This window comes from Myotis brandtii, unplaced genomic scaffold (assembly GCF_000412655.1).
Source record: "Myotis brandtii unplaced genomic scaffold, ASM41265v1 scaffold8, whole genome shotgun sequence".
NCBI classification, from domain to species: domain Eukaryota; kingdom Metazoa; phylum Chordata; class Mammalia; order Chiroptera; family Vespertilionidae; genus Myotis; species Myotis brandtii.
The window spans coordinates 7,561,807-7,586,138 of NW_005371219.1; the positions used below are offsets into that span (position 1 = coordinate 7,561,807).

General features: G+C 41.8%; 1 protein-coding gene across 1 annotated transcript in view; it reads right to left on the reverse strand.

The window, feature by feature from the left end:
• Window positions 1-24,332, reverse strand: part of LOC102246103 (transmembrane protein FLJ37396) — a 42,342-nt gene that overhangs the window by 509 nt on the left and 17,501 nt on the right. The window contains exons 8-14 of the mRNA XM_014531274.1: window positions 20,388-20,588; window positions 19,071-19,192; window positions 16,786-17,014; window positions 12,413-12,615; window positions 10,016-10,171; window positions 7,318-7,411; window positions 5,769-5,906 (exon numbers count right to left, since the gene is read on the reverse strand). Coding sequence (XP_014386760.1) covers window positions 5,769-5,906; window positions 7,318-7,411; window positions 10,016-10,171; window positions 12,413-12,615; window positions 16,786-17,014; window positions 19,071-19,192; window positions 20,388-20,588 — 1,143 coding nt within the window. The remainder of the gene's footprint in view (window positions 1-5,768; window positions 5,907-7,317; window positions 7,412-10,015; window positions 10,172-12,412; window positions 12,616-16,785; window positions 17,015-19,070; window positions 19,193-20,387; window positions 20,589-24,332) is intronic.

A 24,332-nucleotide genomic window follows, 5' to 3' on the forward strand; every position in this document is an offset into this window, starting at 1 on the left:
TCTCAAGAAATACTGCTGATGGGCTTCATGGCTGTGAGATCTGAGAACTTGTTTCAGGTGCCCATTCTGGTAGAGTCTAAGCAGATGGAGGTGGGCTATATATGCTGCCATGCACCATGCAATGATGAAGGAGGGAGAGGTGGAGGGAGGGCGGGGCGAGGAAAAGGAAGATGGAGAAAAAAAAGGGAAATCCATATTTTTCAATACTCCTATTGGTTATGGAGCTCTTGGGCACAATGAATGAAATTCTTTTACATTTTTCCTAAAATACTAACTAAAAAAAAATATTGTCTTCAAAGGAAAGACCACTTTTTCAAAGAAAGAAATAAGGAGTTCGCTTTATCTGAATTACTAAAGAAGAATGAGGCAAAAGGAAAAAATCCTGGGTAAAAATTTAATGTTTCCATCCTGACTTTTTGTGAAGGCCCTTGTGTTAGCCGGGTCTCTTGGAAGTGGTAGAACATCCAGTTCAGAAGACTTAAGAGGTCTAAGAAAGGCTGTGAGTGAGCTAAGAGGGAAGAAAACACAAGCTCTGCAATCAAGTCTCAGTGCTGACATGCTTGTGATCTTGGTTCTGTCCTTAACCTTTCAGAAAAAGGGGATGATATTCCCCATCGCATGGGGCTGTTGAGAGGATTCCACGAGCCCATGTATATTCATCACTTAGCTCACTGCCTTGCCTGGACCACAGAAGCTTCTGAATTGAACTGTTAACTCTCTGACTCCCCCGCCTGCCTTCAACAGCCCACCATGGCCATCTTTCATTTCTTTCTTTTTTATATATAAAATATTTTTATTGATTTCAGAGAGGAAGGGAGAGGGAGAGAGAGATAGAAACATCAATGATGAGAGAGAATCATTGATTGGCTGCCTCTTACGCACCCCACACTGGGGATCGAGCCTGCAACTTGGGCATGTGCCCTGACCAGGAATCAAACCGTGACCTCCTGGTTCATAGGTCGAAGCTCAACCACCGAGTCACACCCACCAGGCCCATCTACATTTCTATCCTCAATTGCTTCCTCTTTTCCAGCTCCTTCCTACAAATATATTTATATCTATTTTATTCTTAATTATCTTGCCCCCTCAAACTTCCTCCGAAATTCTGACCAAACTTCTTAAAGAACTACTATGGACTAAATGTTTGTATCTCCCCCTAATTTCTTATGTTGAAGCCCCATACCCCAATAAGATGGTATTTGAAGACATTTGAAGATAGTATTGGAAGGTAATTAGGGTTAGGTAAGGTCATAATGGTGGGGCTCCAATCTGATAGGGCTGGTGCCCTTACAAGAAGAGAAAGACACAGAGTTCTCTCTCTTTCGCTGCCACATGAGGCCACAGTGAGAGTTCAGCCATCTTCAATCAAGGAAGAGAGCCCTCACCAGAAGCTGACCATGCAGGCACCTGGATCTTGGATTTCTGGCCTCCAGAATTATGAGAAAATAAATTTTTGTTGTTTAAGCTAGTGCATGGTATTTTGTTTTGGCAACCTGAGCTGACTAATACTGGAGCAGTAAATATACACCGCTTTTGTATTTTTGTCACCTTGTCACTCCTTAACACTGGCAGTATGCCTTCACTCCAACTCCATCAGAGCTGCTCTGTCAGTCAGCAGTGAGCCTTGGAAAATGTCAAAGGGTCTCATTTTAATCCCTACTCTCTGGTTGTTCCCTGTAGACTTAACTCTATCAACTTTCAACTTTTTCTTCTTTCTTCTTCTTCTTTTTAAAAAATAATAGCTTTGCCTGGTTGGTGTAGCTCAGTGGTTGAGCGTCAACCTATGAATGATTCCCAGTCAGGGCACATGCCCGGGTTGTGGACTTGATCCGCAGTGTGGGGTGTGCAGGAGGCAGCTGATCAATGATTCTCTCTCATCCTTGATATTTCTATCTTTCTCTCCCTCTGAAATCATTAAAAATATATTTTAAAAATAATAGCTTAAAAAAATAATAGCTTTATTGAGGTACAATTGACATTCAATTAGTTGTTCAATGAAGTGTTCAATTAGAGAAGTTTTAGTATATGTGTGCAACTGAAACCATCACCACAGAAAAATAATGACCATCGCCATCCCTCCCACCCACCCCCCTTCCTCAAGTAACCGTTGCTTTGCTTTCTGCAATTATAGATCAGAAAGCATTTTCTAGAACTTTATATAAGGGGAGTCATGCAGTATGTACTCTTTTTTGTCTGGCTTCATCCATATTGTTGTGTATATCAATAGATCATGTCTTTGTATTGCTGAGTAGTATTCCATTGTATGAATATACCACAATTTGTTTATCCATTCATCTGGTGATGGGTATTTGGGTTCTTTCCAGTTCTTGGCTATTTTAAAATAAAGCTGCTGTAAACATTTGTGTATGTCTTTATATGGACATGTGCTTTCTCTTGCATAAATATATAGGAGTAGACTGGCCGGATCATCTGGTAATCGTATGTTCAATTTTTTAAGAAAGTGCCAAAACTATTTTCCAAGATGATTGACCATTTTGCATTCCCATGAGCAGTGTATGGGAGTTCCAGATCCTTCTCATCCTTGCCAACACTTGGAATGATCAGCCATGTAAAAGTTAACCATTCAAATGGGTGTGCAGTTATTTCTCACTGGGGTTTTACATTTATCTAATAACTAATTGTTTTGAACTCCTTTTTTATGTGCTTATTTGTCATCTGCACATCTTCTTAGATGACTCATTTCTTCTTGAAACATTTCTCTCCTTCGGCTTTGGTAGCAATGCACAATTTTATTCTGTCTCCGTCTCTTTCCTTTTTTTCCTCCCTTTCCTCCCTTCCTCTTGGTCCCTTTCACTGTCTTCATCATTTATTCCTCCTTATTATCTCATTAGCCCTCTTCCTGTCCCACATTCGTAGGAAAGCATATAAATACACATACACATATATTCATGTATATTTATATATTCATGTATATTTTACCCTAATGCCTCCTTACCCCTCCCAGTGCTGTAGGTCTTTCCAGGCTATTACTCTTCATGCCTTCCCTCGCCTGCCCTGTGCTCCTATCTAGTGACTTTCAACATTTGCTCCCTGGGTGGATCTCAGGAAATAACTCATAAGCCTCTCAATCTCCCTGGCAATCATAACAACCCCACTTATACCTGTTTAATTATTGGTATTCCTCATAAGATTAAATTAATTAAATAAAGGAATCTATATGTTAACTTTGTATGAAAACCACAAGTGGTGGTCAAACCAGCTCATTTTTTCCTAGTCCCCATCTGCCCTTTCTTGCTTCTATGCCTGGGTATCTGAAGGGACTCCTCTCTACTCAGAATGATCACATGGTCATCTCTGCCTATCATAAAGCTCATCCCCCAGGCTTTCCCAAATGCCTCCTCTCTGTGCTACCCTTCTGAGGTGCCCAAATGAGACCTCTTTTTCCTTTAAATTCTTTCAATAGCTTGTTGAATCTCTTTTATGCCTTGTGTATTTGAACTACTTGTTGGCCGGTCCCCCTTACCCACACTGGCCTGTAAATTCCTCCGGAGCATGAATTATACCTTAGTATTACCTGATGAGCTCAAATGAACAAATAACAAAAGAAAGAATAGGTAAATTGGATTTATCAAAATGAAATATTTGTTTCCAAGGGCACCATCACAAAAGTGAGAAGATGGCCCTCAGAATGGGAGAAAATATTTGCAAATATTATACTTGATAAGGTGCTTGTATTCAGATTAAATAAAGAATTCTTACAATAATTAAAAGACCCAAAAATCCAAATTTGTAAAAGGGCAAAGCATTTGAATAGACATTTCTCTAACAAAGACATACAAATGGCCAATAAGCACATGGAAAGATCCTCAAATCATTAATAATTAGAGAAATGCTAATGAAAACCATGATGAGATACCATTTACTCCCACTAGCATAGCTAAAATAAAGAAGTGAGACAATAACATGTTCATATTATTATTCATAATAGCCCCAAAGTAAAAACAACCCAATGCCTGTCAACTGATAAATGGAGAAACAAAATGCGATATAGCTATAGGATATCTTTCATCAGTAAAAGGGAATGAAGTACTGATACATGTTCAAACATGGATGAAGCTTGAAAACATAATGCTAAGTAAAAAGAAATCTGACATGAAGTGGCATGTTTTATGGCTCCATTTATATAAAATTTCCAGAATAGGCAAAGCTATAGAGACACAAAGCAGATTCCAGGTTGCTAGGGGCTGAGGGGAGAGGGGAATGGGAGTGACTGCTAATTGGTACAGAATTTCTTTTGAGAGTGATGAAAACTTTCTGGAATTAAATTGTGGTGATGGTTGCATGATCTTGTGAATTATATATGGTAAAGGGATAAATTTAATGTAATGTAAATTATCTATATATATAAAAGGCCAAGTGACCGACTGTCCATCCGTCCGACCAACTGACTGGCTGGTACATAGGACGCACACTGGCCATTTAAAAATAAATGTTGAATCGCGCATGCGCAATACATATAAAGCTCTTGCTGGCACCAATCACACATACGTGTTTCGATCTGTCATTGCCGATCATGAATTTGATTGACACTTCTATTATAAAGGGCAAATAGCGATATTAAAATATATTTCTTCGAATTAATTTCCTTTCAATGTGCACGAATCCGTGCACCGGCCACTAGTATCTCAATAACAACCAAAAAAAGCCAGAAAAAGAAAGAGTATAGCCCTAACTGGTTTGGCTCAGTGGATAGTGTCGGCCTGCAGACTGCAGGGTCCTAGGTTCGATTCTGGTCAAGGGCATGTACCTTGGTTGCAGGCACATCCCCAATGGGAGGTGTGCCCCAGTGGGTGTGCAGGAGGCAGCTGATCAATGTTTCTCTCTCATCGATGTTTCTAACTCTCTATCCCTCTCCCTTTCTCTCTGTAAAAAAATCAATAAAATATATTTTTTTAAAAAAAAGGTGTTAATCTTTTAAAAAAAAAAGAGTATATATTGGGTGTTGACTTTTGTGGAAAAAAGAAGGCATAAATTTGTTAGGTTTGATCAAATAATTGAATCGATACCCCTCTCCTGGAATGGCCCTTTAGGCCACTTTACAATGAACATTCCCTTTCGCTTAGACCACATTCCACTTGCTAAGACCACATTCCACTTGCTAAGACCATTATCTCTCCCCTCTGGACCGTCCCAGGCTCTGGACCTGCACAGAGAATTCTCTGCCCATAAAAAGCCCACCTAGAGTCCTTTAAAACCTCTGACTCCCTATCTTTGGGTGCTGGCACCATTTGGGGGCTCAGCCCATCTAGTATCCAGATGACCTAATGAATTTATAATCCCTTACTACTTTGGCCTTGTGCATTCCTCATTTGGCTACCCTAAAAAAATTTTACTTTTGCAAAAAAAGAAATACAGGAAGGATAAAACATAAAACAATGGAGTCCCTTATCTACAAAGGGCAGAGGTGGATGAAAAGGTTATTTTATTCTAGCTAGTCAATATTATAGAGTTACATATAAAGAAAAATTATTAGCAATAAAAGGTAAAAGACCAAGTAAAGATTTGGTCATGTGTTGAGTCACTTTAGAAAAGAAGAAATAAAAAAAAAGGCGGGAAGAAAAGAAAATAAAAATACAGGAAAGAAGGGAAAATGGGAGAAAGAGAAGAGAAAGGGGGAGAAGAGAAAGAAGGGAGGAAGGAGAGGTAGAGGTAAAGGTAAGGAGGGAAGTACGCAAGGAAGGAACAGCCTGATGTTAGCTGGTGGGTCATGGTAGCATGCCTCAGGCTCCCCTATCTTACAGGCTGACCTGGACATCAGCAGGACAGCCCCCTCGGGGAGTGTGATAGAAGAATGCATGCTGGACAGCCACCATCAAAGCATTTTTCTGAGCAGCTTGACATGCAAGAATCACTTGCATGTTTTCAACTCCCGAATGGAACAAGAGCTACAAAAAGAAAATACAAAAGGTATTAGGAATTTCTCTCATAAAGAAAAGGGTAAATAAGCCAGTCAGAGAAAGACAAATATCACATGGTCTCACTCATACGTGGACTCTAATGAACAAAATAAACTGATGAACAAAATAGGTCCAGAGACATAAAAGCATGGAACAGACTGCGGAATCTCAGAGGGCAGGTAGGGTAGGGGAGGGGTGTGGAGAGATTAACCAAAGAATTTATATGCATATATGCATACCCCATCGAATATAGATAATAGTGTGGTGAGGGTCTGGGGGGGTGGTGGTATTAGGTGGAGGAGAGTCAATGGGAAAAAAGGGGGACATATGTAATATTTTCAACAACAAAAATAAATTCTTTTAAAAAAGGAAAAGCTAAAGTTGAGAGTTGAGATCACCACTTATGCAACATCCTATATAATAAAAGACTAATATGCAAATCGACTGAACAGCGGAAAGACCGGTCACTATGATGTGCACTGACCACCAGGGGGCAGACATTCAATGCAGGAGCTGCCCCCTGGTGGTCAGTGCGCTCCCACAGAGGGAGTGCTGCTCAGCCGGAAGTCGGGCTCTGGCAAGCACAGCGGTGGTGGCGGGAGCCTCTCCTGCCTCCGTGGCAGTGCTAAGGATGTCTGACTGTCAGCTTAAGCCATCAGTCGGACATCCCCCAAGGGCTCCCGGACTGCAAGAGGGTGCAGGCTGAGCTGAGGGACCCCCTCCCCAAGTGCATGAATTTTGTGAACCGGGCCTCTAGTGTATATATAAAATTCAAACTGCAGGATGAGCTGAGATCCTTGTTCCTCAGTCACAAGACTGAATCTCCCTAAGCAGCATTTCATCCAGGAAGGCAGCCCCAACGCTTGATTTGCTCTGTAGCTGGACACCATCAGGTTTCCCCAAATGTCAGAAAAGGATGAGCAGGCTTTAATGGGTGAGTAAACACGCATAGGGGAAGGCTCTTGCAAAACTGCCAAGATTAGATTTATGTTTAAAAAATACACACACAAATTGAAGCCTGCACATACACACATAGAAGCAAAGGAAGCTATCCGAGTGACAGGAAAAAAACAGCACCATCTGACTTAAAAAGGTCAGATAAAAGCTCCAATAACAAGCGTATATTTTCAAAAGCTTGACACAAAGGTGGCTCACTACAAGTGCTTCTTTTTAATATCTAATAGAAGTTATTGCAAAGGGTATTGCAGTCTCTATAGTTCAAACCAGGCCAATGTGCACATCAAATGAGGCAAGGCCTTCATCATTACTTATGAAGTTGGAAGCTATTCTTATATAAGAGACCCAACCTTATATGGATTAAACATTATGATTTTTAAAGAAATACATAAAAAATTGCTTAATTTTACTTTAGTTTTTTTTTTAAATTAAAATAATTTACCTTAAGGATGGCTTCCTTTGTATAAAAACTAAATTTGCCAACTTGGTTATCATCCACCTCAGAGATGGCCAAGACAAGAGTAGTAGGAGAATATCTGCAAGAAGAAACATGTCACTGTTTCAGGCATTGTGCTGTGTCATTAGTCAAGAGATGCCCATTCTGATGGGACAGAATGGCCTGTGATCAGCTCTGGGACATCAGTAGTAACAGCAAGCGCAGATGTTATGCAAGACTTGATATTTCCACTCGAAGACTGAAGGGCTCTGGGGTCTTTTCAGTCCTTATTGGACTTGATCTCCCTATAGTTTCATTGTGGTGACTATCCACCCTGGAGCATTTGAAATTATTTTCTCTTGATCACTATACCACTGTTTTTCTCCTGTTTTTTCCTCTTGCCTTCTTGACCTCCCCACTTTGGCATGTGGATTGTCTTGAGCCAAAGGCAATTGAAACCCTGCCGGCTTCCAGATACTTTTACCTCTCCCTTAAAGAATTTAAATTAAAGGCCTTGTCTATAATAGGAGTTTATCACCAGAGATAACTTTTTATGACTTCTATCTAGGCCGGGGCAAACGTCTAATTACTGAACATCTGAGCATCTGATCTTATTGTCCCGAGAATGACCTTCCTCCCTGCTGAAGCCCCAAGGTGCCTTGCCTCATTCCTTTGCTCAGAAAGTTATTACCTCATTTTTCCTTTCCCCTCTCTGAACCTCTCATGTATATGGGGTTCCCATAGAACATATATAATTAAATTGGATCATTTTCTCTTGTTAATCTGCCTCATGTTGATTTGACTATTAGACCAGCAGAAAGAACCTAAGAGGGTAGATGGAGAGAAGTGTCTTCCTCTCCACAGCCTCATCTACTCAGGCCCCTCACAGACTCAGACCCCCTTGTCCATTCCCTAAAAGTTGTTCAGTTTTAACTCTCTCTCATTGCCCTAATGGTCATCTAATATTCTTTGTAACCATGTTTCTGCCTTTGTCCATAACTATGAGACTCTATTATGTAATTTAATATCTATGACTTTTGGTTTCTTTATCTATGACTTTATGTAAATGGGATATCACTTATCTCATATGTGGCTGTGACAAATATTAAGTGGATTAATATGCATGAATGTACTTTTTAAAATGTAAGTCACTATGCTTATGTTTGATATATGTTGTTGTCACAGCAGAACTCCAAAGTGGCAACTTTAAGAAATGAACATATATAAAACAAATGCAAACTCCAGACACAAATTTCTTGGATGCATAAACCGTTCTCTAGGAATTCAGAAGGTTCCCCAGATCTTGCAGAATCTCTGGGTCATCACTGTGAGGACCATCACTGCTTGGCCAGGACACAGAGCACTTGGGCAACCTGTGCTATTTGGTTGATTCTGACTGAACAAAATAGGCCTTATTTCACGGCAGTGTAAAAGATCAGCTCCAGCAGGAGGCCCTCGAAGAGAGAGAATAGCTTAGCTCTAGGTTGGAGACTAAGCCTTGCCTTCAGCTTCTGTGAGATCCCTCTATATCCTAACAATAAATTCTCTTTTTGGTTTAGCTAGTGTGACAGGATAGAGCGGGGGACATTTTGCCTTCAGAGGACATTTGGCAATATCTGGAGACATTTTTGATTGTCACAAATGGGAAGAAGAGGTATTACTAGCATCTGGTAGATAGTGGTCAGGGGTGCTGCTAAACAACCTCTGATACACAGCCCCCTACAAGAAAGAGTCACTCTGCCCCAAATTTTCATAGTGCCAAGATTGAGAAATTCAGAGACACTGTATTCTATCATCCTAACCCCTCCATTCTACCCATGCTCTGAGGAAGATGAGTCCCTTAACATATTAATATACTAACATATCCAAGTTGTATTTTGAGCAGGGATCCACATCAGCAAAACCAAGGTGACTTTCCCTCCTTGGAGTCACCCTTGCCTTCCTTGGGTGGGTGGGACCAGGACCAGAAATCTCTAAGGATAGAACTAGGGCCCTCAGGGGGAGGGCAGACTAGGGGGGAAGGAAAGAAGACAAAAATTTCTTCTCAGCATTTATCAAAGGTGGACTCTCTGAGGGGAAAAAGATCCCTTTCTCTAACTGAATGGATTCATGATCTGTTAGTGGTAGGAGTGTTTGCTTTCTGCCAATGGGCATGAAATAGAGGTTTCACTGGTTTGAGTCAGCTTCTTTTATTGACCAACAGAAGAACCTGTATAAGAACCTGTATAAGATACATGTTAGATTTGTACATTGTGTTAGAATTTCGAGGAAACAGTGCTCAAAAACACTTGACTGACTTCTTCCTGGTCCCAGGGAAAGTGAGAGAAGAGACCTGGACTTCTGATCCACGGTTCTTGCCCCATGAGACCAACCCTCACACCCCTTTCTACCCAGAAGCAACATAGTCAACCCGGGTAGCTGCCTGAGCCTGTGATTCCATCTCATTTGAACTCTCTGATCTGATTCTTCCATTTCTCAGTTACTTGATGTTTTTAAATCAAATTATTCCCCTTGATTGAGACCTTATTTTCCCCTCTTATTAAGAAAAAGGAAGAAAGAAAATAAATGGCATTATGGCAGACAGAATATAAATACAATTAGAAATACAATTGCATTTGCGTGTCTAGTGGTGGTAGAAATTATTTTTCACTAGTCATTCATTCTACCATTTCATTATTTTTACTTTGACCCTCTTAAGGCTCACCTGTCTACGCGATCACTGTTCTCCAGCAGAGAGGTGATAAAGACAGGAGGTGGATGATCCACCATGTCCTTGTGTGTTGCAAATTCAAAGTGAACAGGCCTCAGATGCAAATGGAACTCTTCAAAGCCCATCTCCCACGCCATTTTCTTATAGAGACTAAAAGGGGGGAAAAGAGCCAACAACATTTACTATTTATTTTCCCCTAAAAGGAAACTAAGTGGTAAGAAAACCAAAGCATTAGAATCAGCACAAAAGCAAAAAGCAAAATAAAAGTAACACAAGTAGGACAGGAAGTGAATGAGTCACAAAGGTCTTCTGTCTGCCCTTTGCCATGACAGTTGAAAATAGAAGTAACGTAGGAGGAGATGTGCTTGGGTACTTCCTTAACTCTCATTTCCTGCAAGCTGGTTTCTGTCCTCAGAGTCCTCACCAGGTCACCTATATTGCCCTCAATACAAGGTTCATTTTCTTCCCGTGGAACTCTTCACGACTGGCCTCTGTCCCCTTCTTAGGGAACATTGCTCTCCTGGACCCAGGATGTCCACGCTCCTACCTTGTGACCACTCTCTCTGTCTTCATTGACTTCTTCTTGTCTTTATTTTCAAATCCTGGTGTTTCCCGAGGTTCCAAACCCAGTCCTCTTCTCATCTTCTCCATACTCTCCGTGGGGTGTCTGCCTTCCAGCCCCACACCCCAACAGTCCCCTCTAGGGACCCCATCTCCATCTTGCCCAACTCTGCGTTCTACTCCCACGTTTCCACAGCTTGCAGCAAGGCTCCGTTCGGGTGTCCCCTGGCATTTCAGCTTTCTGTGTCTAGAATGTCTTCTCCTCTTCTCTCACCCCCATTCTAACACATTTCTCCATCTTGAGAAATTGGCACGTTAAGGCTGAGTTCAAATGGCACCTATATTAGTTCTCTAGGCTGCTGTAACAAAGTACCATAACCTGGGTGGCTTACACAACAGCAATACGTCTCATAGCTCTGGAGGATGGAAACCTGAGGTCAAGGTGTCAGCGGGGTTGGTTCCTTCTGAGGGCTGTGAAGGAAGGCCTCTCTCCTTGGCTTATAGTTAGCATCTTCTCCTTGTGTTTTCACATTGTCTTCCCTCTGTGTGTGCCTTTGTCCAAATTTCCTCTTCTTATAGGGACACCAGTCTTATGGGATTAGGGCCCAGCTCTGTAACTTCATTTTAACTTGATTTCTTCTGTAAAGACCCTATCTCCAAATAAAGTCACATGCTGAGGTACTAGGATTAGGACTTGAACATATGAATTTGGGGCAGGGGGACACAATTCATCCCATAACAGTCCCTTTTCTATGAAGCTTTCCCTGATCCCCTTAAATAGAACAAAATACTCCATTTTCTGTGCTCCCATAATATCTTGTTCACATGACTACAGTATCTTATCAAACTGTATCAGGGATGACTTTTACATTGTGAGCTCTAAGATTTATGATCAGAAATTATGGGGAAATAATATCATAGAGGTTAATAAATATCTTGACTTGTGTTTTAAATTGTATATTCTTCTATAATACTTTCTAGTTATGCAATTTTAGGCAAATTACTTAACTTTTCTGAGCCTCTACTTCCTCACTGGCAAAATGTTTGCAAGCTACCTCAAAAGGATATTCTGAGAATTAAAAATGAACGAATACACATGAAGTTCCCAGTACAGACCCAGGCCACAATAGGCCCTCACAAATGGTTGGTGGTAGATGACTTGACCCTTTGTGTGTACAGGGCCTCTCATGAAGATCAGAACACAATCGAACTCACACAGGTTTGCAACAAATCCTCTAGTTCCATATTCTTCCTGCGTATGGAACATGTCCACTTGGATGTCTTACTATCACCTCACACTCATACCTAACACCTAACTCATTCATCTTTCCCTCCCCTCACCTGCTGAACCTTCCACACCCTTCAAGGCCGGAATGGTGTCACTGCCTCTCCTTTGTCTAGCCCTCTACTGTTTCTGCTCTGCTATTCAACTTCATTACAGTCAAGAGAAAAATCCAGTCAATATTTAGAGTGTTGGTGCAGGGCAGGCCTGGCCCCAGGTGATGAGGTACCATGGAAAACAATACACACAGGGCTTTTGTATTCAGGGAACTTCCACTAGCAGGAAAACCAATAAACCAGTATGAAGCATCTCATTACATGGTAATGTGCTGAATGGAGAGGAAGGCCAGGTGCTAGGACCTAGCCTAGCTAAGTGGTCAGGGAGGCACGTAGGAAGGCCTGGGTGAGAGAAGGAGCAAGCCAGGTGGCCATTTCAGCAATTTAGAAAGTTTCCACAGGCTGTTCGGGGGGCACGGAGGGGGCAAGGCTTGTAGGCAGGAAGCCCCGCTGTCTGTTACCCCCCACCAGACCCTCAGTGCCCCCACTGACCGAGCTAAGCGTGCGCTCTCCAGGCTCATTTCTACCAGCCGGTGGCGGAGGGTCACAAGTTCCAGAAGTTTGGAAAACGTCTCCAGGAGCAGCACACGAGCGCCTCGGCCTTGGTTCTGTCCTTCGGCTGCTGCAGACTTAAGTGCAAGCAGGCCTATCTCCTCCACAAGAAAGGGATCGCCCATCACCTTCGCTGAAAGCAGCTGAGAGAAAACCAAGTATTTTAAAAATATATGTGTATACATTTTTTTCCCCAAAAGAAATATCACATATTAAGAAAAATGCTATTAGTAGCACAGATTCTGGATCCAGATTTTCTGGGCTCAAATCCTGGCTCTGCCACTTAAAATCTGTGAGATTTGGGGCCATTTACTCTATCGTGTTGTCTCTTAGTTTCCTCATCTGTAAAGTGGGGATAATAACAGTACAAAATAGGCACTAGTAGACACTAAGTAATCACCTAGAAGGGATGTTAAGAGGCTTAAGTGAGTAAGTAGCTGTGAAAATGCCTGGTACATCGTATTTGTTGTTATCATTATTATAAATGTTTTAAGCCAAAATAAAGAATAGAAATGACAAAGACAACCTAAATAGAAATAGCAGTCCTGACATCTGTCAAATATTTTATGGCCAATAATAATAATAATTTCTTATAAGCCCCTCTGATCGCCTTTCAACAATTCAAACTATTTTAACTAACATTAACTCGTTTATTTTCACAAGATCCCCATAAAGTGGGCTTCACAGATGCCATGATTTGATCCTGAGGGATCTGAAGCAACACTGGAACTTTCTAAGTGTCACACAGCAACACCAAGAGTACATTCAGGCTTCCTAATCCCAAGTTCAGCCTTTTTACAGGACACTAAACCGCCTTTATTTTTTTATATATATACTTTAAAAAGTATATATATTTTTATTGATTTCAGAGAGGAAGGGAGAGGGAGAGAGAGATAGAAACATCAATGATGAGAGAGAATCATTGATTGCCTGCCCTCTGCATGCCCCCCCACTGGGGATCAAGCTTGCAACCGGGGCATGTGCTCTTGATCCCCAGTGGAGGGCATGCATGGGAATAGAATCGTGACCTCCTGCTTCATAGGTTGAAGCTCAACCACTGAGCCACACCCACCCTGCTAACCTGCCTTTACAGCGCTCCTCCACTCAGAGCCAACCCTGGGCAACTTGTGAAATAATCCCACTGTTTTTAATGCCCTCCTGTCGTGTTCAGTTCCTCTACTCTGACACCTTTGCTACTCTCTAACATACCACTCCGCAAGGACCCAGTTTCAGGACCCTGATCTGCCTTTCCAAGTTTGGCTCCCTGAGCATGTACAAACTCCCCTATCCATCCATTTATCTACCAAAAGCCTTGTCTACTCAAGGATGCAATTTCTAGACTCTTGAAGTCTTCCAAAAGTGATAAAGAAAGTTATTAAACTAATTCCTACATGTCCTCTGAGGGTAATGTGTGCCCTCTTTTCTGGCCTAATACAAAAGTTTAATTTGAATATTTATCATTTCTAGATCCAAATTTGAACACATTTCAAAAGTAATAATTATTAAAACTGGGAACCTAGATAAGTATCTTAGATATTTACTATGATTTACAAGAGAATTTAAAATACATTTTAAAAATCTGGTACCATGCCCTGGCAGGTGAGGGTCAGTGGTTAGAGCAGGGGTGGGCAAACTTTTTGACTCGAGGGCCACAATGGGTTCTTAAACTGGACCGGAGGGCCGGAACAAAAGCATGGATGGAGTGTTTGTGTGAACTAATATAAATTCAAAGTAAACATCATTACATAAAAGGGTACGGTCTTTTTTCTTTTTTAGTTTTATTCATTTCAAACGGGCCAGATCCAGCCCGCGGGCCGTAGTTTGCCCACGGCTGGGTTAGAGTGTCAGCCTGTGAACCAAAGGGTCATTGGTTCAATTCCCAGTCAAGGGCCCATGCCTGGGTTGTGGGTCAATCCTCAGCCCCAGTTTGGGGTGTGGGGATTACGGGAGGCAACCAATCAATATGTCTCTCTCATATCAATGTTTCTCTCTCTCTCCCTCCCTCCTTCCCTTCTACTTTTTATAAAAAACAAACAAAAAATAGAAAAAATATCCTGGGGTGAGGATTAACAACAACAACAACAACAAAACACTCTGGCACCATACTACAAAATGAAAAGAATCCTCAATAAATTATAGGAGGATACATGACTGGTAATTTGAGGGGAAATTTAATTTTGAGCCGTACCTCGCACCACACACACACCAGATAGAATACTAAATGGGTAAATATTTTTTAAATAAAATGAAAATCTTAAGAAATTAGAATAAAATAAGAAATATAAAAAATCTAGGGGAAGATTTGCTTTCTGGATTTAGGAAGACAGAAGAAATCACAAAGGAAAAGATCAACTATATGAAAATAAGTTTCTGTTAAAAATAAAAAGACAAATTGGGGGAAATATTTGCAGAAAACATGATGGATGAAAGGATTAAAGCTTTTACTTAAGAAGAGTTCATGTGAGTGGATAGGAATAACATTAGAATTCGAAGAGATAAATAAACAAAGAGAAAGAACAGAAAATTCACACACACAAAAATACAGTTTATAACCAGACATTTATAAGAATATTTAGTCTCGATAAATACCAAAAAAAAATTTGACAAGTCCACCTTTTCCATATATGTATATATTGGAACTGACATTCTATGCTTACACCTAATATTATACAATGTAGCAGAACTGGTGCTCTTAAAAATTATTGATGGCATTGTAATTTGGCACAACTCTTTTTTGTCAATTTTTATTGAATTTATTGGGGTGACATTGGTTAATAAAATTACACAGATTTCAGGAGTACAATTCTATAATACATCATCTGTATATTGTATTTTGTGTTCAGCACCCCAATTGGCACACTCTTGACAAGCAATCTGCCAAGATGTTAGCCAAAGACTTAAATTTTGTTTCAGCAATTTCACTTCCAAGAATTTATCAAAAAGAATTAGTTCAAAATATGGAAAAATCTATAAGCACAGAGATATATGTACCTTATAGCATTTTTAATAATATTGAAAACTTAGACACTTATTTGAATGCCCATCAATAGGCAAATTGTTAAGTAAGTTATTATTCATCACTTAGAGAATCATGCAGTTATAAAAATGAGTATAAAGACTGGTTAGTAGCCTGACCGGTTTGGCTCAGTGGATAGAGCGTCAGCCTGCAGATTTAAGGGTCCCAGGTTTGATTCCGGTCAAGGGCATGTACCTTGGTTGCGGGCACATCCCCAGTGGGGAGTGTGCAGGAGGCAGCTGATCGATGTTTCTCTCTCATCGATGTTTCTGGCTCTCTATCCCTCTCCCTTCCTCTCTGTAAAAAATCAATAAAATATATATTTTTTAAAAAAAGACTGGTTAGTAATATAGAAAGATACACAATATGTTAACTGAAAAAAAATATGTTAACTGAGAAAAATAGGAGATAGCATTGTATGAAGTATATGATTATAATTTAACATGCACATGAGGAATAATTTATTTTTATCAACTTAACATTAATTTAAAATAAAATAAAATTTTAGTTTGGGTAGGAGGGAATAGAAGGCTGAACCAGACACGTGAAACAGGTATTTTTGGCATCTGGGGCCCTTGAAAATTCTTTCATATACAGCAAGTGCCCACATAAAGTAAGGTCAAGCTGAAAACCCAGGCTCAACTGTGACAGCCTTAACCAAAAACAAAAGAATTAAAATCCAATTGCAAACACCAAGTAAGTCATTGGACCACAGCTTGAACCATAGATCATTAGAACTGGAAGGGCCTTTAGAGGTCATCAAACTCACCTACCACCACTCCCCTTCAAAGACAGAAACATAATGTTCCACAATAGGAAAGTGAGGCTCAGAGAGGCTAAGACACCCAGTCAAAGGCACACAGCACGTTAATGGCAAGGCTGAACTTGAGTCTAGGTCCCTGACTCCACATTCAGTCCTCTCTCTCCCCTACCAGGCCTCAGCTCAGGACAAAAGGAGTGAATTTTAGAAAGAGTCTTAGTGGAAAGAAAACATATCATTTTTAATAAAAAATGTATATTGTTAAAATATAAATAATAAATCAGAAAACACTTCTCACATACCTATGTACACCTCTCTTTTAATTTCATTGTAGCAGCATCCTGATAAACTAGAAACTTTGACACCCCCCTCCCCTCAAAATCACATAAAAATGCTGGCAAGGCCTAGGATTATGATCTGTCTCTGGCCAAATAGGGGAGGAATAGAGCCAAACAGAAAAGCAAAGCTAAGTAGTAACATCTGGGAGGAAACATTCCCTTCGCCAAGGACCCACCTTCCCCCCTTCAGAGAACCTACATCTTTCTGGAGCTGTGCGCTGTACCAGGACTCGGGCGTGGCTGGGGTGAGCCACACGTCCAGGGCCAGCTGTAGCAGCCGCCTCTCCAGCAGGGCGAGGCCGCTGGGTGATGCAGGCCTGCAGATGTGGCGGGCCTCCTGGAAGAGGTGCTCGAGGGCTCTGGGGATGAGCGATGCCAGGCCCAGGGAAGGGTGGAACTCCAGCAGATAAATGTTTTTCAATGTGGGGCTTTAAAAGAGGAGCAGAGAATGACAATTTTACACAATGAAGAACTTAATCTCTTTCCAAAAACATTTGAATTTTATAATTTTAAAGACCAGTAAAACAGCTCCTTTAAGCCAGGACATTTTTTTTTAAAAAAACACACAGGAACTTGAAAGGGCCTCATAGGCCGTCCGGGGAACCCTTTAGATTATACAACATGTTCTTTACTTTTATATGAACCCTTTTAAACTTGGAAGATATGAGTTTATTCTAAAAGTGAAATAAGAGTAAGATTCTTAAAATATGTACAGCAAACCTGTCAACATTTCAGTAATCAATATTTAGTCAAATATTTGAAAACAGCCCGGCTGGCGTGGCTCAGTGGTTGAGGGTCAACCTATACACCAGGAGATCACGGTTCAATTCCCAGTTGGGGCACATGACCAGGTTGCAGGCTCCATCCCCAGTAGGGGGCATGCAGGAGTCATCCATGTTTCTCTCTCATCGATTTTTCTATTTCTCTCACCCTCTCCCATCCTCTCTCTGAAATCAGTAAAAACACTTAAAAATATATTTGAAAACACAGTAACTTAAAAGTGACTAAATAGTAAACAAATAATTTCCATGGTTAGTTTCTATTTTTACTGGAGTCTTTACCTCCTTTCCCCCCAAAATGTTAATGGACAGAAACGATTTTTAAATTCTGTGTACTACTGGAATCATTCACGTCTGCCATAAGGATGCTATGTTTTATAAATGAATGAGGCTGGAAATGATAAAAGGCTTGTCTGTGGGTATTTCTTTGGAAATGGAGGATATAACACAAGTCAAGGGCCTTTGTATTCCTACATGGAACTAAAGAATAGAAATACTTTTTAAATCTATGCAAATGGATCCCTCTTAGTCCTAGATCTTAAAAAATACAACCTTCAGGATGAAAAGGAATCTTAACAAGCAAATAACACTTATTTTTGAGACTCTTCTGACAAGACTTAGTATTTATATAGGCCTAGCATGTTCTGCCAAAAACCATTTTCTATACAGTAGAGTCTTGCCACAGAAAGTTTCACATACACAGCTGGTGTCTGAAGCTGATTACAGTGAAGAAATCAGTCCTGAGAAATGTCTGTGGAGGAAATGTAGTCTTGTGCCTGGGACCCCACGGACTCTTTCTCAAGAGACAAGGTTGAATCTCAGCTATGAAATCTCCTGGCACCCCACTGTCCCCAAGATGATCCCACAGCCATGTGGAATTTCCCACCGAGAGTCTGCCTATAGCGCCACACTGTCCACCTCCCAGGGACACAGGGCCATGCCTCTGCTGCTCCCATCTGTGAGAACACGAGTGCACTCCCAGCGCACTGCCTGCTGTGTGTCAGTGCTCAACAAAGACTTGTGGGATGTTGAGAGGAGCTGGACAATATTTCCACCCATTTGAAGGCCATAGAGAAATTGTGATCTCAAGTTACACAGACCAAATTGGGGCTTGTCAACCACTTCCCAGTTCCTTCTTTACCCTCTGAGGCTGGAAGGGAACGGGGGTGGGGCGGTGGGGAGGAGGGGAGAGGTCATACTACATATCAAGGGGGTTTTAAAGTATGTGCCCTCTCTGAGTGGTCTCGGGAGATTTAATTTGCTCCTTCAAGGGGTGGGGGACCACAAGGTGAGTCTGCAGAAACCTTTTTGGTGATACTTGCTAGAAAAAATAAATTCCTTTTTGAGAAACTTTTAAGGACATCAAGGTTCATGTATGTCAGCTATGTGCAACCTCTGATTATATCTTCCGATGGCATTTCAAGAGCAACTGCTTTTTTTCTTTCTTTTTTTTAGGTTTTCTCAAGGAAGTGAAGATTCTGTACCCAGTGGCATAAGTTTAAATTTGAGCCTCCTATTCTTTATTACTTAAAGCAAGTGATACCGAGGGTGCGAGGGAGTCCCTCTTCTGCGGCTTTTATAGATATTCTCTCATCTCCCCAAATACTTGAGAGGCGCTTTGTGCAATCGTGTTCAGACTTAACATCATACCCTTAACTTATCTAGGGGATTAAAAGTCAAATGTCTAAAGACAACACCAGCTTACCAGCTATTGTTGATGGAGATAAGTTGTTTGCAAATTATGTTAAGGGGAAGTCCAAAATTATTGCTCTCATCGGGATGGCCTTCTTGCCAAAGCCTCTGGACATATTCCCGCTGCTGCTCTATCTAGAAATATCGCATAGACGTTGAAATTAGAAAAGTTAAACTTTCCCATGGATGTGAGTTCTGAGCCTTGGCATGAGAAAAACATCAGCCCTTTGCATGTCTCCGTTATTTGACCAATTTTCACTCAGACAGAATTTGGAGGATCCACTCATATAGGAACATGCTGGTCTCAGTCCGAGCCCAGGGTCAGCCAGGAGAAGCAAAGACAACCAGCTCCCGACAATCTTAAGAAGCACAAGAAAACTTCTTTTTGTCAAATAATTGAGTACAAGGAGAAAAGTCTAACTAGGCCTAAGGTAAATGGACTGGAGCAATCTTTACCTCCCCTCTACTTCCTGCCACTAGCTTCCCCCCAGACGCCATACACTGTAACTGTTCCCTTTAGTCCTAAAAATAGTCACACCATTAAAAATAATAAACACGGTTGTATACATCAGTGCCTTGTACAGGGGTATGTTTAGTCGTTCTTTCATTACCAATAAACTCTATCATCTAATGAAAACAGGTTTTCCATTCTTTGTGGACTAGTAAATGTAATTAGGGTTGGGAACCTCCCTTTAAGATGGTAGCTATGCCCTAGCCGGTTTGGCTTAGTGTATAGAGTGTTGGCCTGCGGATTGAAGGGTCGCAGGTTTGATTCCGGTCAAGGGCACATGCCTGGGTTGCAGGCTCGATCCCCAGTAGGGGGCCTCCAGGAGGCAGCCGATCAATGATTCTCTCTCATTGTTGATGTTTCTGTCTCTCCCTCTCCCTTCCTCTCTCTGGAATCAATAAAAATATATTTAAAAAAAAAAAAAGACTGTAGCTATGCTTGGAATTCAACCATGCAAATAAGCTTACAAATAAACATGCTGCACATGCTGCCCTAGAAAACCCAGATTCTGGGCCCACAGTGAAAGGAAAGCACTATCTTCAGTTCTGGCCATGTTCTCCATCCCCTTCTCACATGTAATATTTTAATTTTTGTTACTTTTAAATTGATTTTAGAGAGAGAGGAAGGGATAGGGAGAGAGAAACATCAGTTGGTTGCCTCCCGTATGTACCCCGACCAGGGATTGACTTGGCAACCTGGGTATATACCCTGACTAGGAATCGAACCCGTGGCCCCTTGGTGCATTGGCCATGCTCCAACCAACCGAGCCACCCCGGCCAGGGCAGGGCACACGGGTAATGTTTTTAAGGACACTGTACTCACGTGCTGGTTGAGGATGCCCCTCAGTAGCTGCTGGTGAAGCCTCAGGCAGGTGCATTCATCTCGGTAGGCCTTAATGAAGTAAGGGTGGCTGAGATCAAACCTGGGGCCCCTGTACATGATGTCAGTGATCACTTGTGCTAAGGCAAACCTCTCCTCGGGGTCCAGCGTGTGCTGGTAGGCTTCAAAGTAACAGTCGAGAAGCTGCAAATAAGGTTGATAGTCAGGGAGCAGCAGGCAGTCCTAGGGCCCAGCAAGGAGAGGCGAGGCACCAGCACTCGATGCGTTGGAAAGACCCTGGGCACCCGCAGGAGAGAGACAGTGCTGAACCTCCGGGTACAGGGCTGGTGCAGGCAGCTGCAGACCCATGCAACTCAGGGCAATTAGTAAACCCACAGGGAGGTCAGGGAGGGCAAGGGAAAGAAAACTCGCTTTGCCTCTGTCCCCTTTACCCTGCTCTCCCCAGATAAAACGGGGGGGGGGGTGTTCTATAATGAAGAATATCACCTCTAATAATTATAAGCTCCAATTACAGTGCATTCAGGGACACTTCATCAAATATATTTATCTTCCACACCCATTCCTCGCCCCCTTTCACTCCATCACCAAATGTATGTAGGCAGGCAGCCTCCTCCCTAGTTCTACATCCTCGGCCCCATTTCTGACTCCTTCTCTTTAATGGTCTTCCCAACGTTCACCTATGTAGGAATGATGGGGGTGTGGTAGAATGGAAGGCTGAGGGTGAAAGTGCCCCCAAATGCAAAGGCTTTTCTCCCAGACCGGGCTCCACCAGGAGGGGCCCGGGTACAGAACTCCCAAAGGCATCCAGGGAGCTAACTCCTTTCCTGGTGGAGTCACAGCCTCCCCTAGAAACCAAAGAGAGTTTCCACACACGCACGGTTGAAGAGTGTTCTTCCTTTGGGAATTCAGATGCTCTATTTTTTTAAATTAGATTTTTATTGATTTCAGAAAGGAAGGGAGAGGGAGAGAGAGATAGAAACATCAATGATGAGAGAGAATCATTGAATGGCTGCTTCCTGCACTCCCCACACTGGGGATGGAGCCCGAAACCTGGGCATGTGCCCTAACCAGGAATCGAACTGTGACTCCCTGGTTCATAGGTCGATGCTCAACCACTGAGCCATGCCAGCCAGGCCAGATACTCTTGATTTTGCTTTTACATTTGTCTGTGAGCTTAAGGAATTTCTGTTCTGTGTGTAAATTCTATTTGTGTGTGATCAGTCATGGTGCTAATCAGTAAAAGCTCTTCAGAGTTCACTGGGCTGGAATCCAAAACAGGAACCTAAGGGCAAGGTAAAGGCAAGGTAAGGAAGTAGTTCTAAACAATGTACTTATTATTTTAGTTGTTTTAAAACCTTCATTGGCCTTAGACGCTCTCACTTTTGGAGACCTTGTCCCACATTATAACAATATATTAAATATATTAAAATGTCCTCACATCCCAATAAAATTATTTTTTCTGTAAAAATGTTAAGTGGCATGTATTATTTTGCTCTTCAAAATATTTGGCTATGAGCAACACATTTAATTAATGACTGGCTATGATTTCCGGACAGTATGTACCTGGGGATTCTTATGAAGTAAGAAAATCTGATCCATCAAATGTTTTCAGATGTAATGAGAAGTTCATAAGTGCTCAGTTGACCACGTTTTTACATTTTACAGAAATGTAATGAAGCATTTATTGACATCTATTTTGTATTTTCTTTTCTTACTTTGGAGTAATGTATGTGCTATTGTGTGTTTTTTCTCAGATCTCAAACATTTGCAATGTTCCCTGAAAAGCAATTAGGTCCTAAACACCCAGTCTATATGGCCTGATGGGTAAATTGGCTCGGACTGGAAGCTTCCGAACTATCATCCCCACTGGTCTTACAACGGAACCAATTTCTTTCCTCTGCCACACGAATCCAACATATCCTCCCCCAGAGTTTCCGCTCCAGCTGTCCCTTCGGAAAGTCTTCTGTGACTAGCTCCTCTCAGGGAGGTTCCCTCTCCTGAGGTCTCGGCTCCTGTGGTAGCGCTATCACCAAAGACACAGGCTGGCCCAGGGTAGGCACTGAATGGCCAGCAAGGAGGGAACTGCTGAGGCTGCAGTTTCTATCAGCCTGACAGCCTGCACACTGGGGGATGCAGTGGAGAAAGATAGGCTTTGTTTCCCTGGGGGCTGGTTTTCCTGGTGGTTTCAGGCCTGAAGTCAGCTCTCTTCTTAAAAAACGAAGGCATTTCCTAAAAGGAGATAAAGAGCCCCTCTCATGGTGTGGCCTCCATAGCTAAGAATGCAAAACCAGGAACAGAGAAGGTGTTAGCACTACTTGAATACAGGAGGCAACAGCACAGAAGGCAAATGGGAGATAGCGGAACCACGGTGCAGGAATAGCCAGGAATGTCTCCATTTTGCCAATCCTGGCTTCCGAGGCTCCCAAGGGAGGTGAACATTTGAAGATTAACAGGAGAGTAGGAATCAATGCCTTTTTAATAGACGTTCAGTACCTGAGGGTCTCAATGCTAAGGCTCAAGGAGGGAGAGCCTGGGGCACTTTATGTAGCATATGGTTTTGCAAGAACTCCTTTGGGAAACATCGGCCTAAGGGACTCTGGGTCAACCAAAGGAGGCTAAAAGCTCAGGACAGAATGCTCCATAGACACTCCAAGATCTCAGAGTTGAAATGACGGAAGGTAGAGATGCCCTGGTCCTGCAGGGAGAGCTAAGTTATCTCGTTTTGTCCCCAGAGTTCTACTCTGGAGTAACTTTCAATTATTAAGTAGCAGAAGACAAAGAAGAAGGAGTGACTAGTTGGTGTAGGAAGGGTACCACTTGGAATAGTCTAGGGCAGTGGTCGGCAAACTCATTAGTCAACAGAGCCAAATATCAACAGTACAACGATTGAAATTTCTTTGGAGAGCCAAATTTTTTTAAACTGAAAGTATATAGGTAGGTACATTGTTATTAACGTAATTAGGGTACTCCTAAGGCTTAGGAAGAGCCACACTCAAGGGGCCAAAGAGCCGCATGTGGCTCTCGAGCCGCAGTTTGCCAACCACGGGTCTAGGGGAAGAGTAGGAATGAAACAATTACTTCTCTAAATCATTCTGGCCTAACTTGAACCATTTTGCTGGGCCAGGGCAATCCCAGGAGCTAGTTTGTTGCATTTGTATTGCCCTGACCTGTTTTTGTACAAAGAGCCCGATTGTTTGGTAATTTGGCAGGAGAAGTTTAAGGGGAGGACTCTTTTATATTTATTTATTTATTTTATTGTTGACTCTATTGCAGATGTTCCCTATATCTCCCCTTCCCCTTTGCCTCCCTCCTTCTTGCCAGTGATTCCAAATCTGGTGATACCAGGTTGCAGAGGCCGGAGCCAAATGGCCATACTTACTGTTGTTGCTAATAGGATTGACAGACTTAGCAAATAAGGATGCAGGTTATCTAGTTAAATTTTAATTTCTGATAAACAATGAATATTTTTTCAGTTAAATACGTCCCAAATAGTGTCATATTTTCCCTGCAACCCTAGTTGTTGAGAAGGAGCACATGGCTCTCTTTTTAAACTGGTAAGGCCTTCTGAAACTTTGGCTCCAATCTCGAGATGTTTTCAGATGGATGCTTGCATAATTTTATCATGAATTTTTCCCCAGGGGTAGGACGGTGATCTTTCCACCTCACAGGTTCTCTTTATTATCTGTTTGCTAACTGGCCCACTTCCATTTAAACTCTGGGCTGGTATTTGTCTAAGAAGTCTTCCTAGCCTGTCAAATGTCACCTGTGTGTGTCAAGGGCCAACTCTCAGGTACACACTGGTGGTGGGCATGGAATATTGGAGAAAATAGAAAAATAGCCAAAATGAATCATCTCAAAACTTATTTTGTTTATATTATTGTTATTTGTTATTATTTATTATTATTTGTTAATCCTCACCTCAGGGAT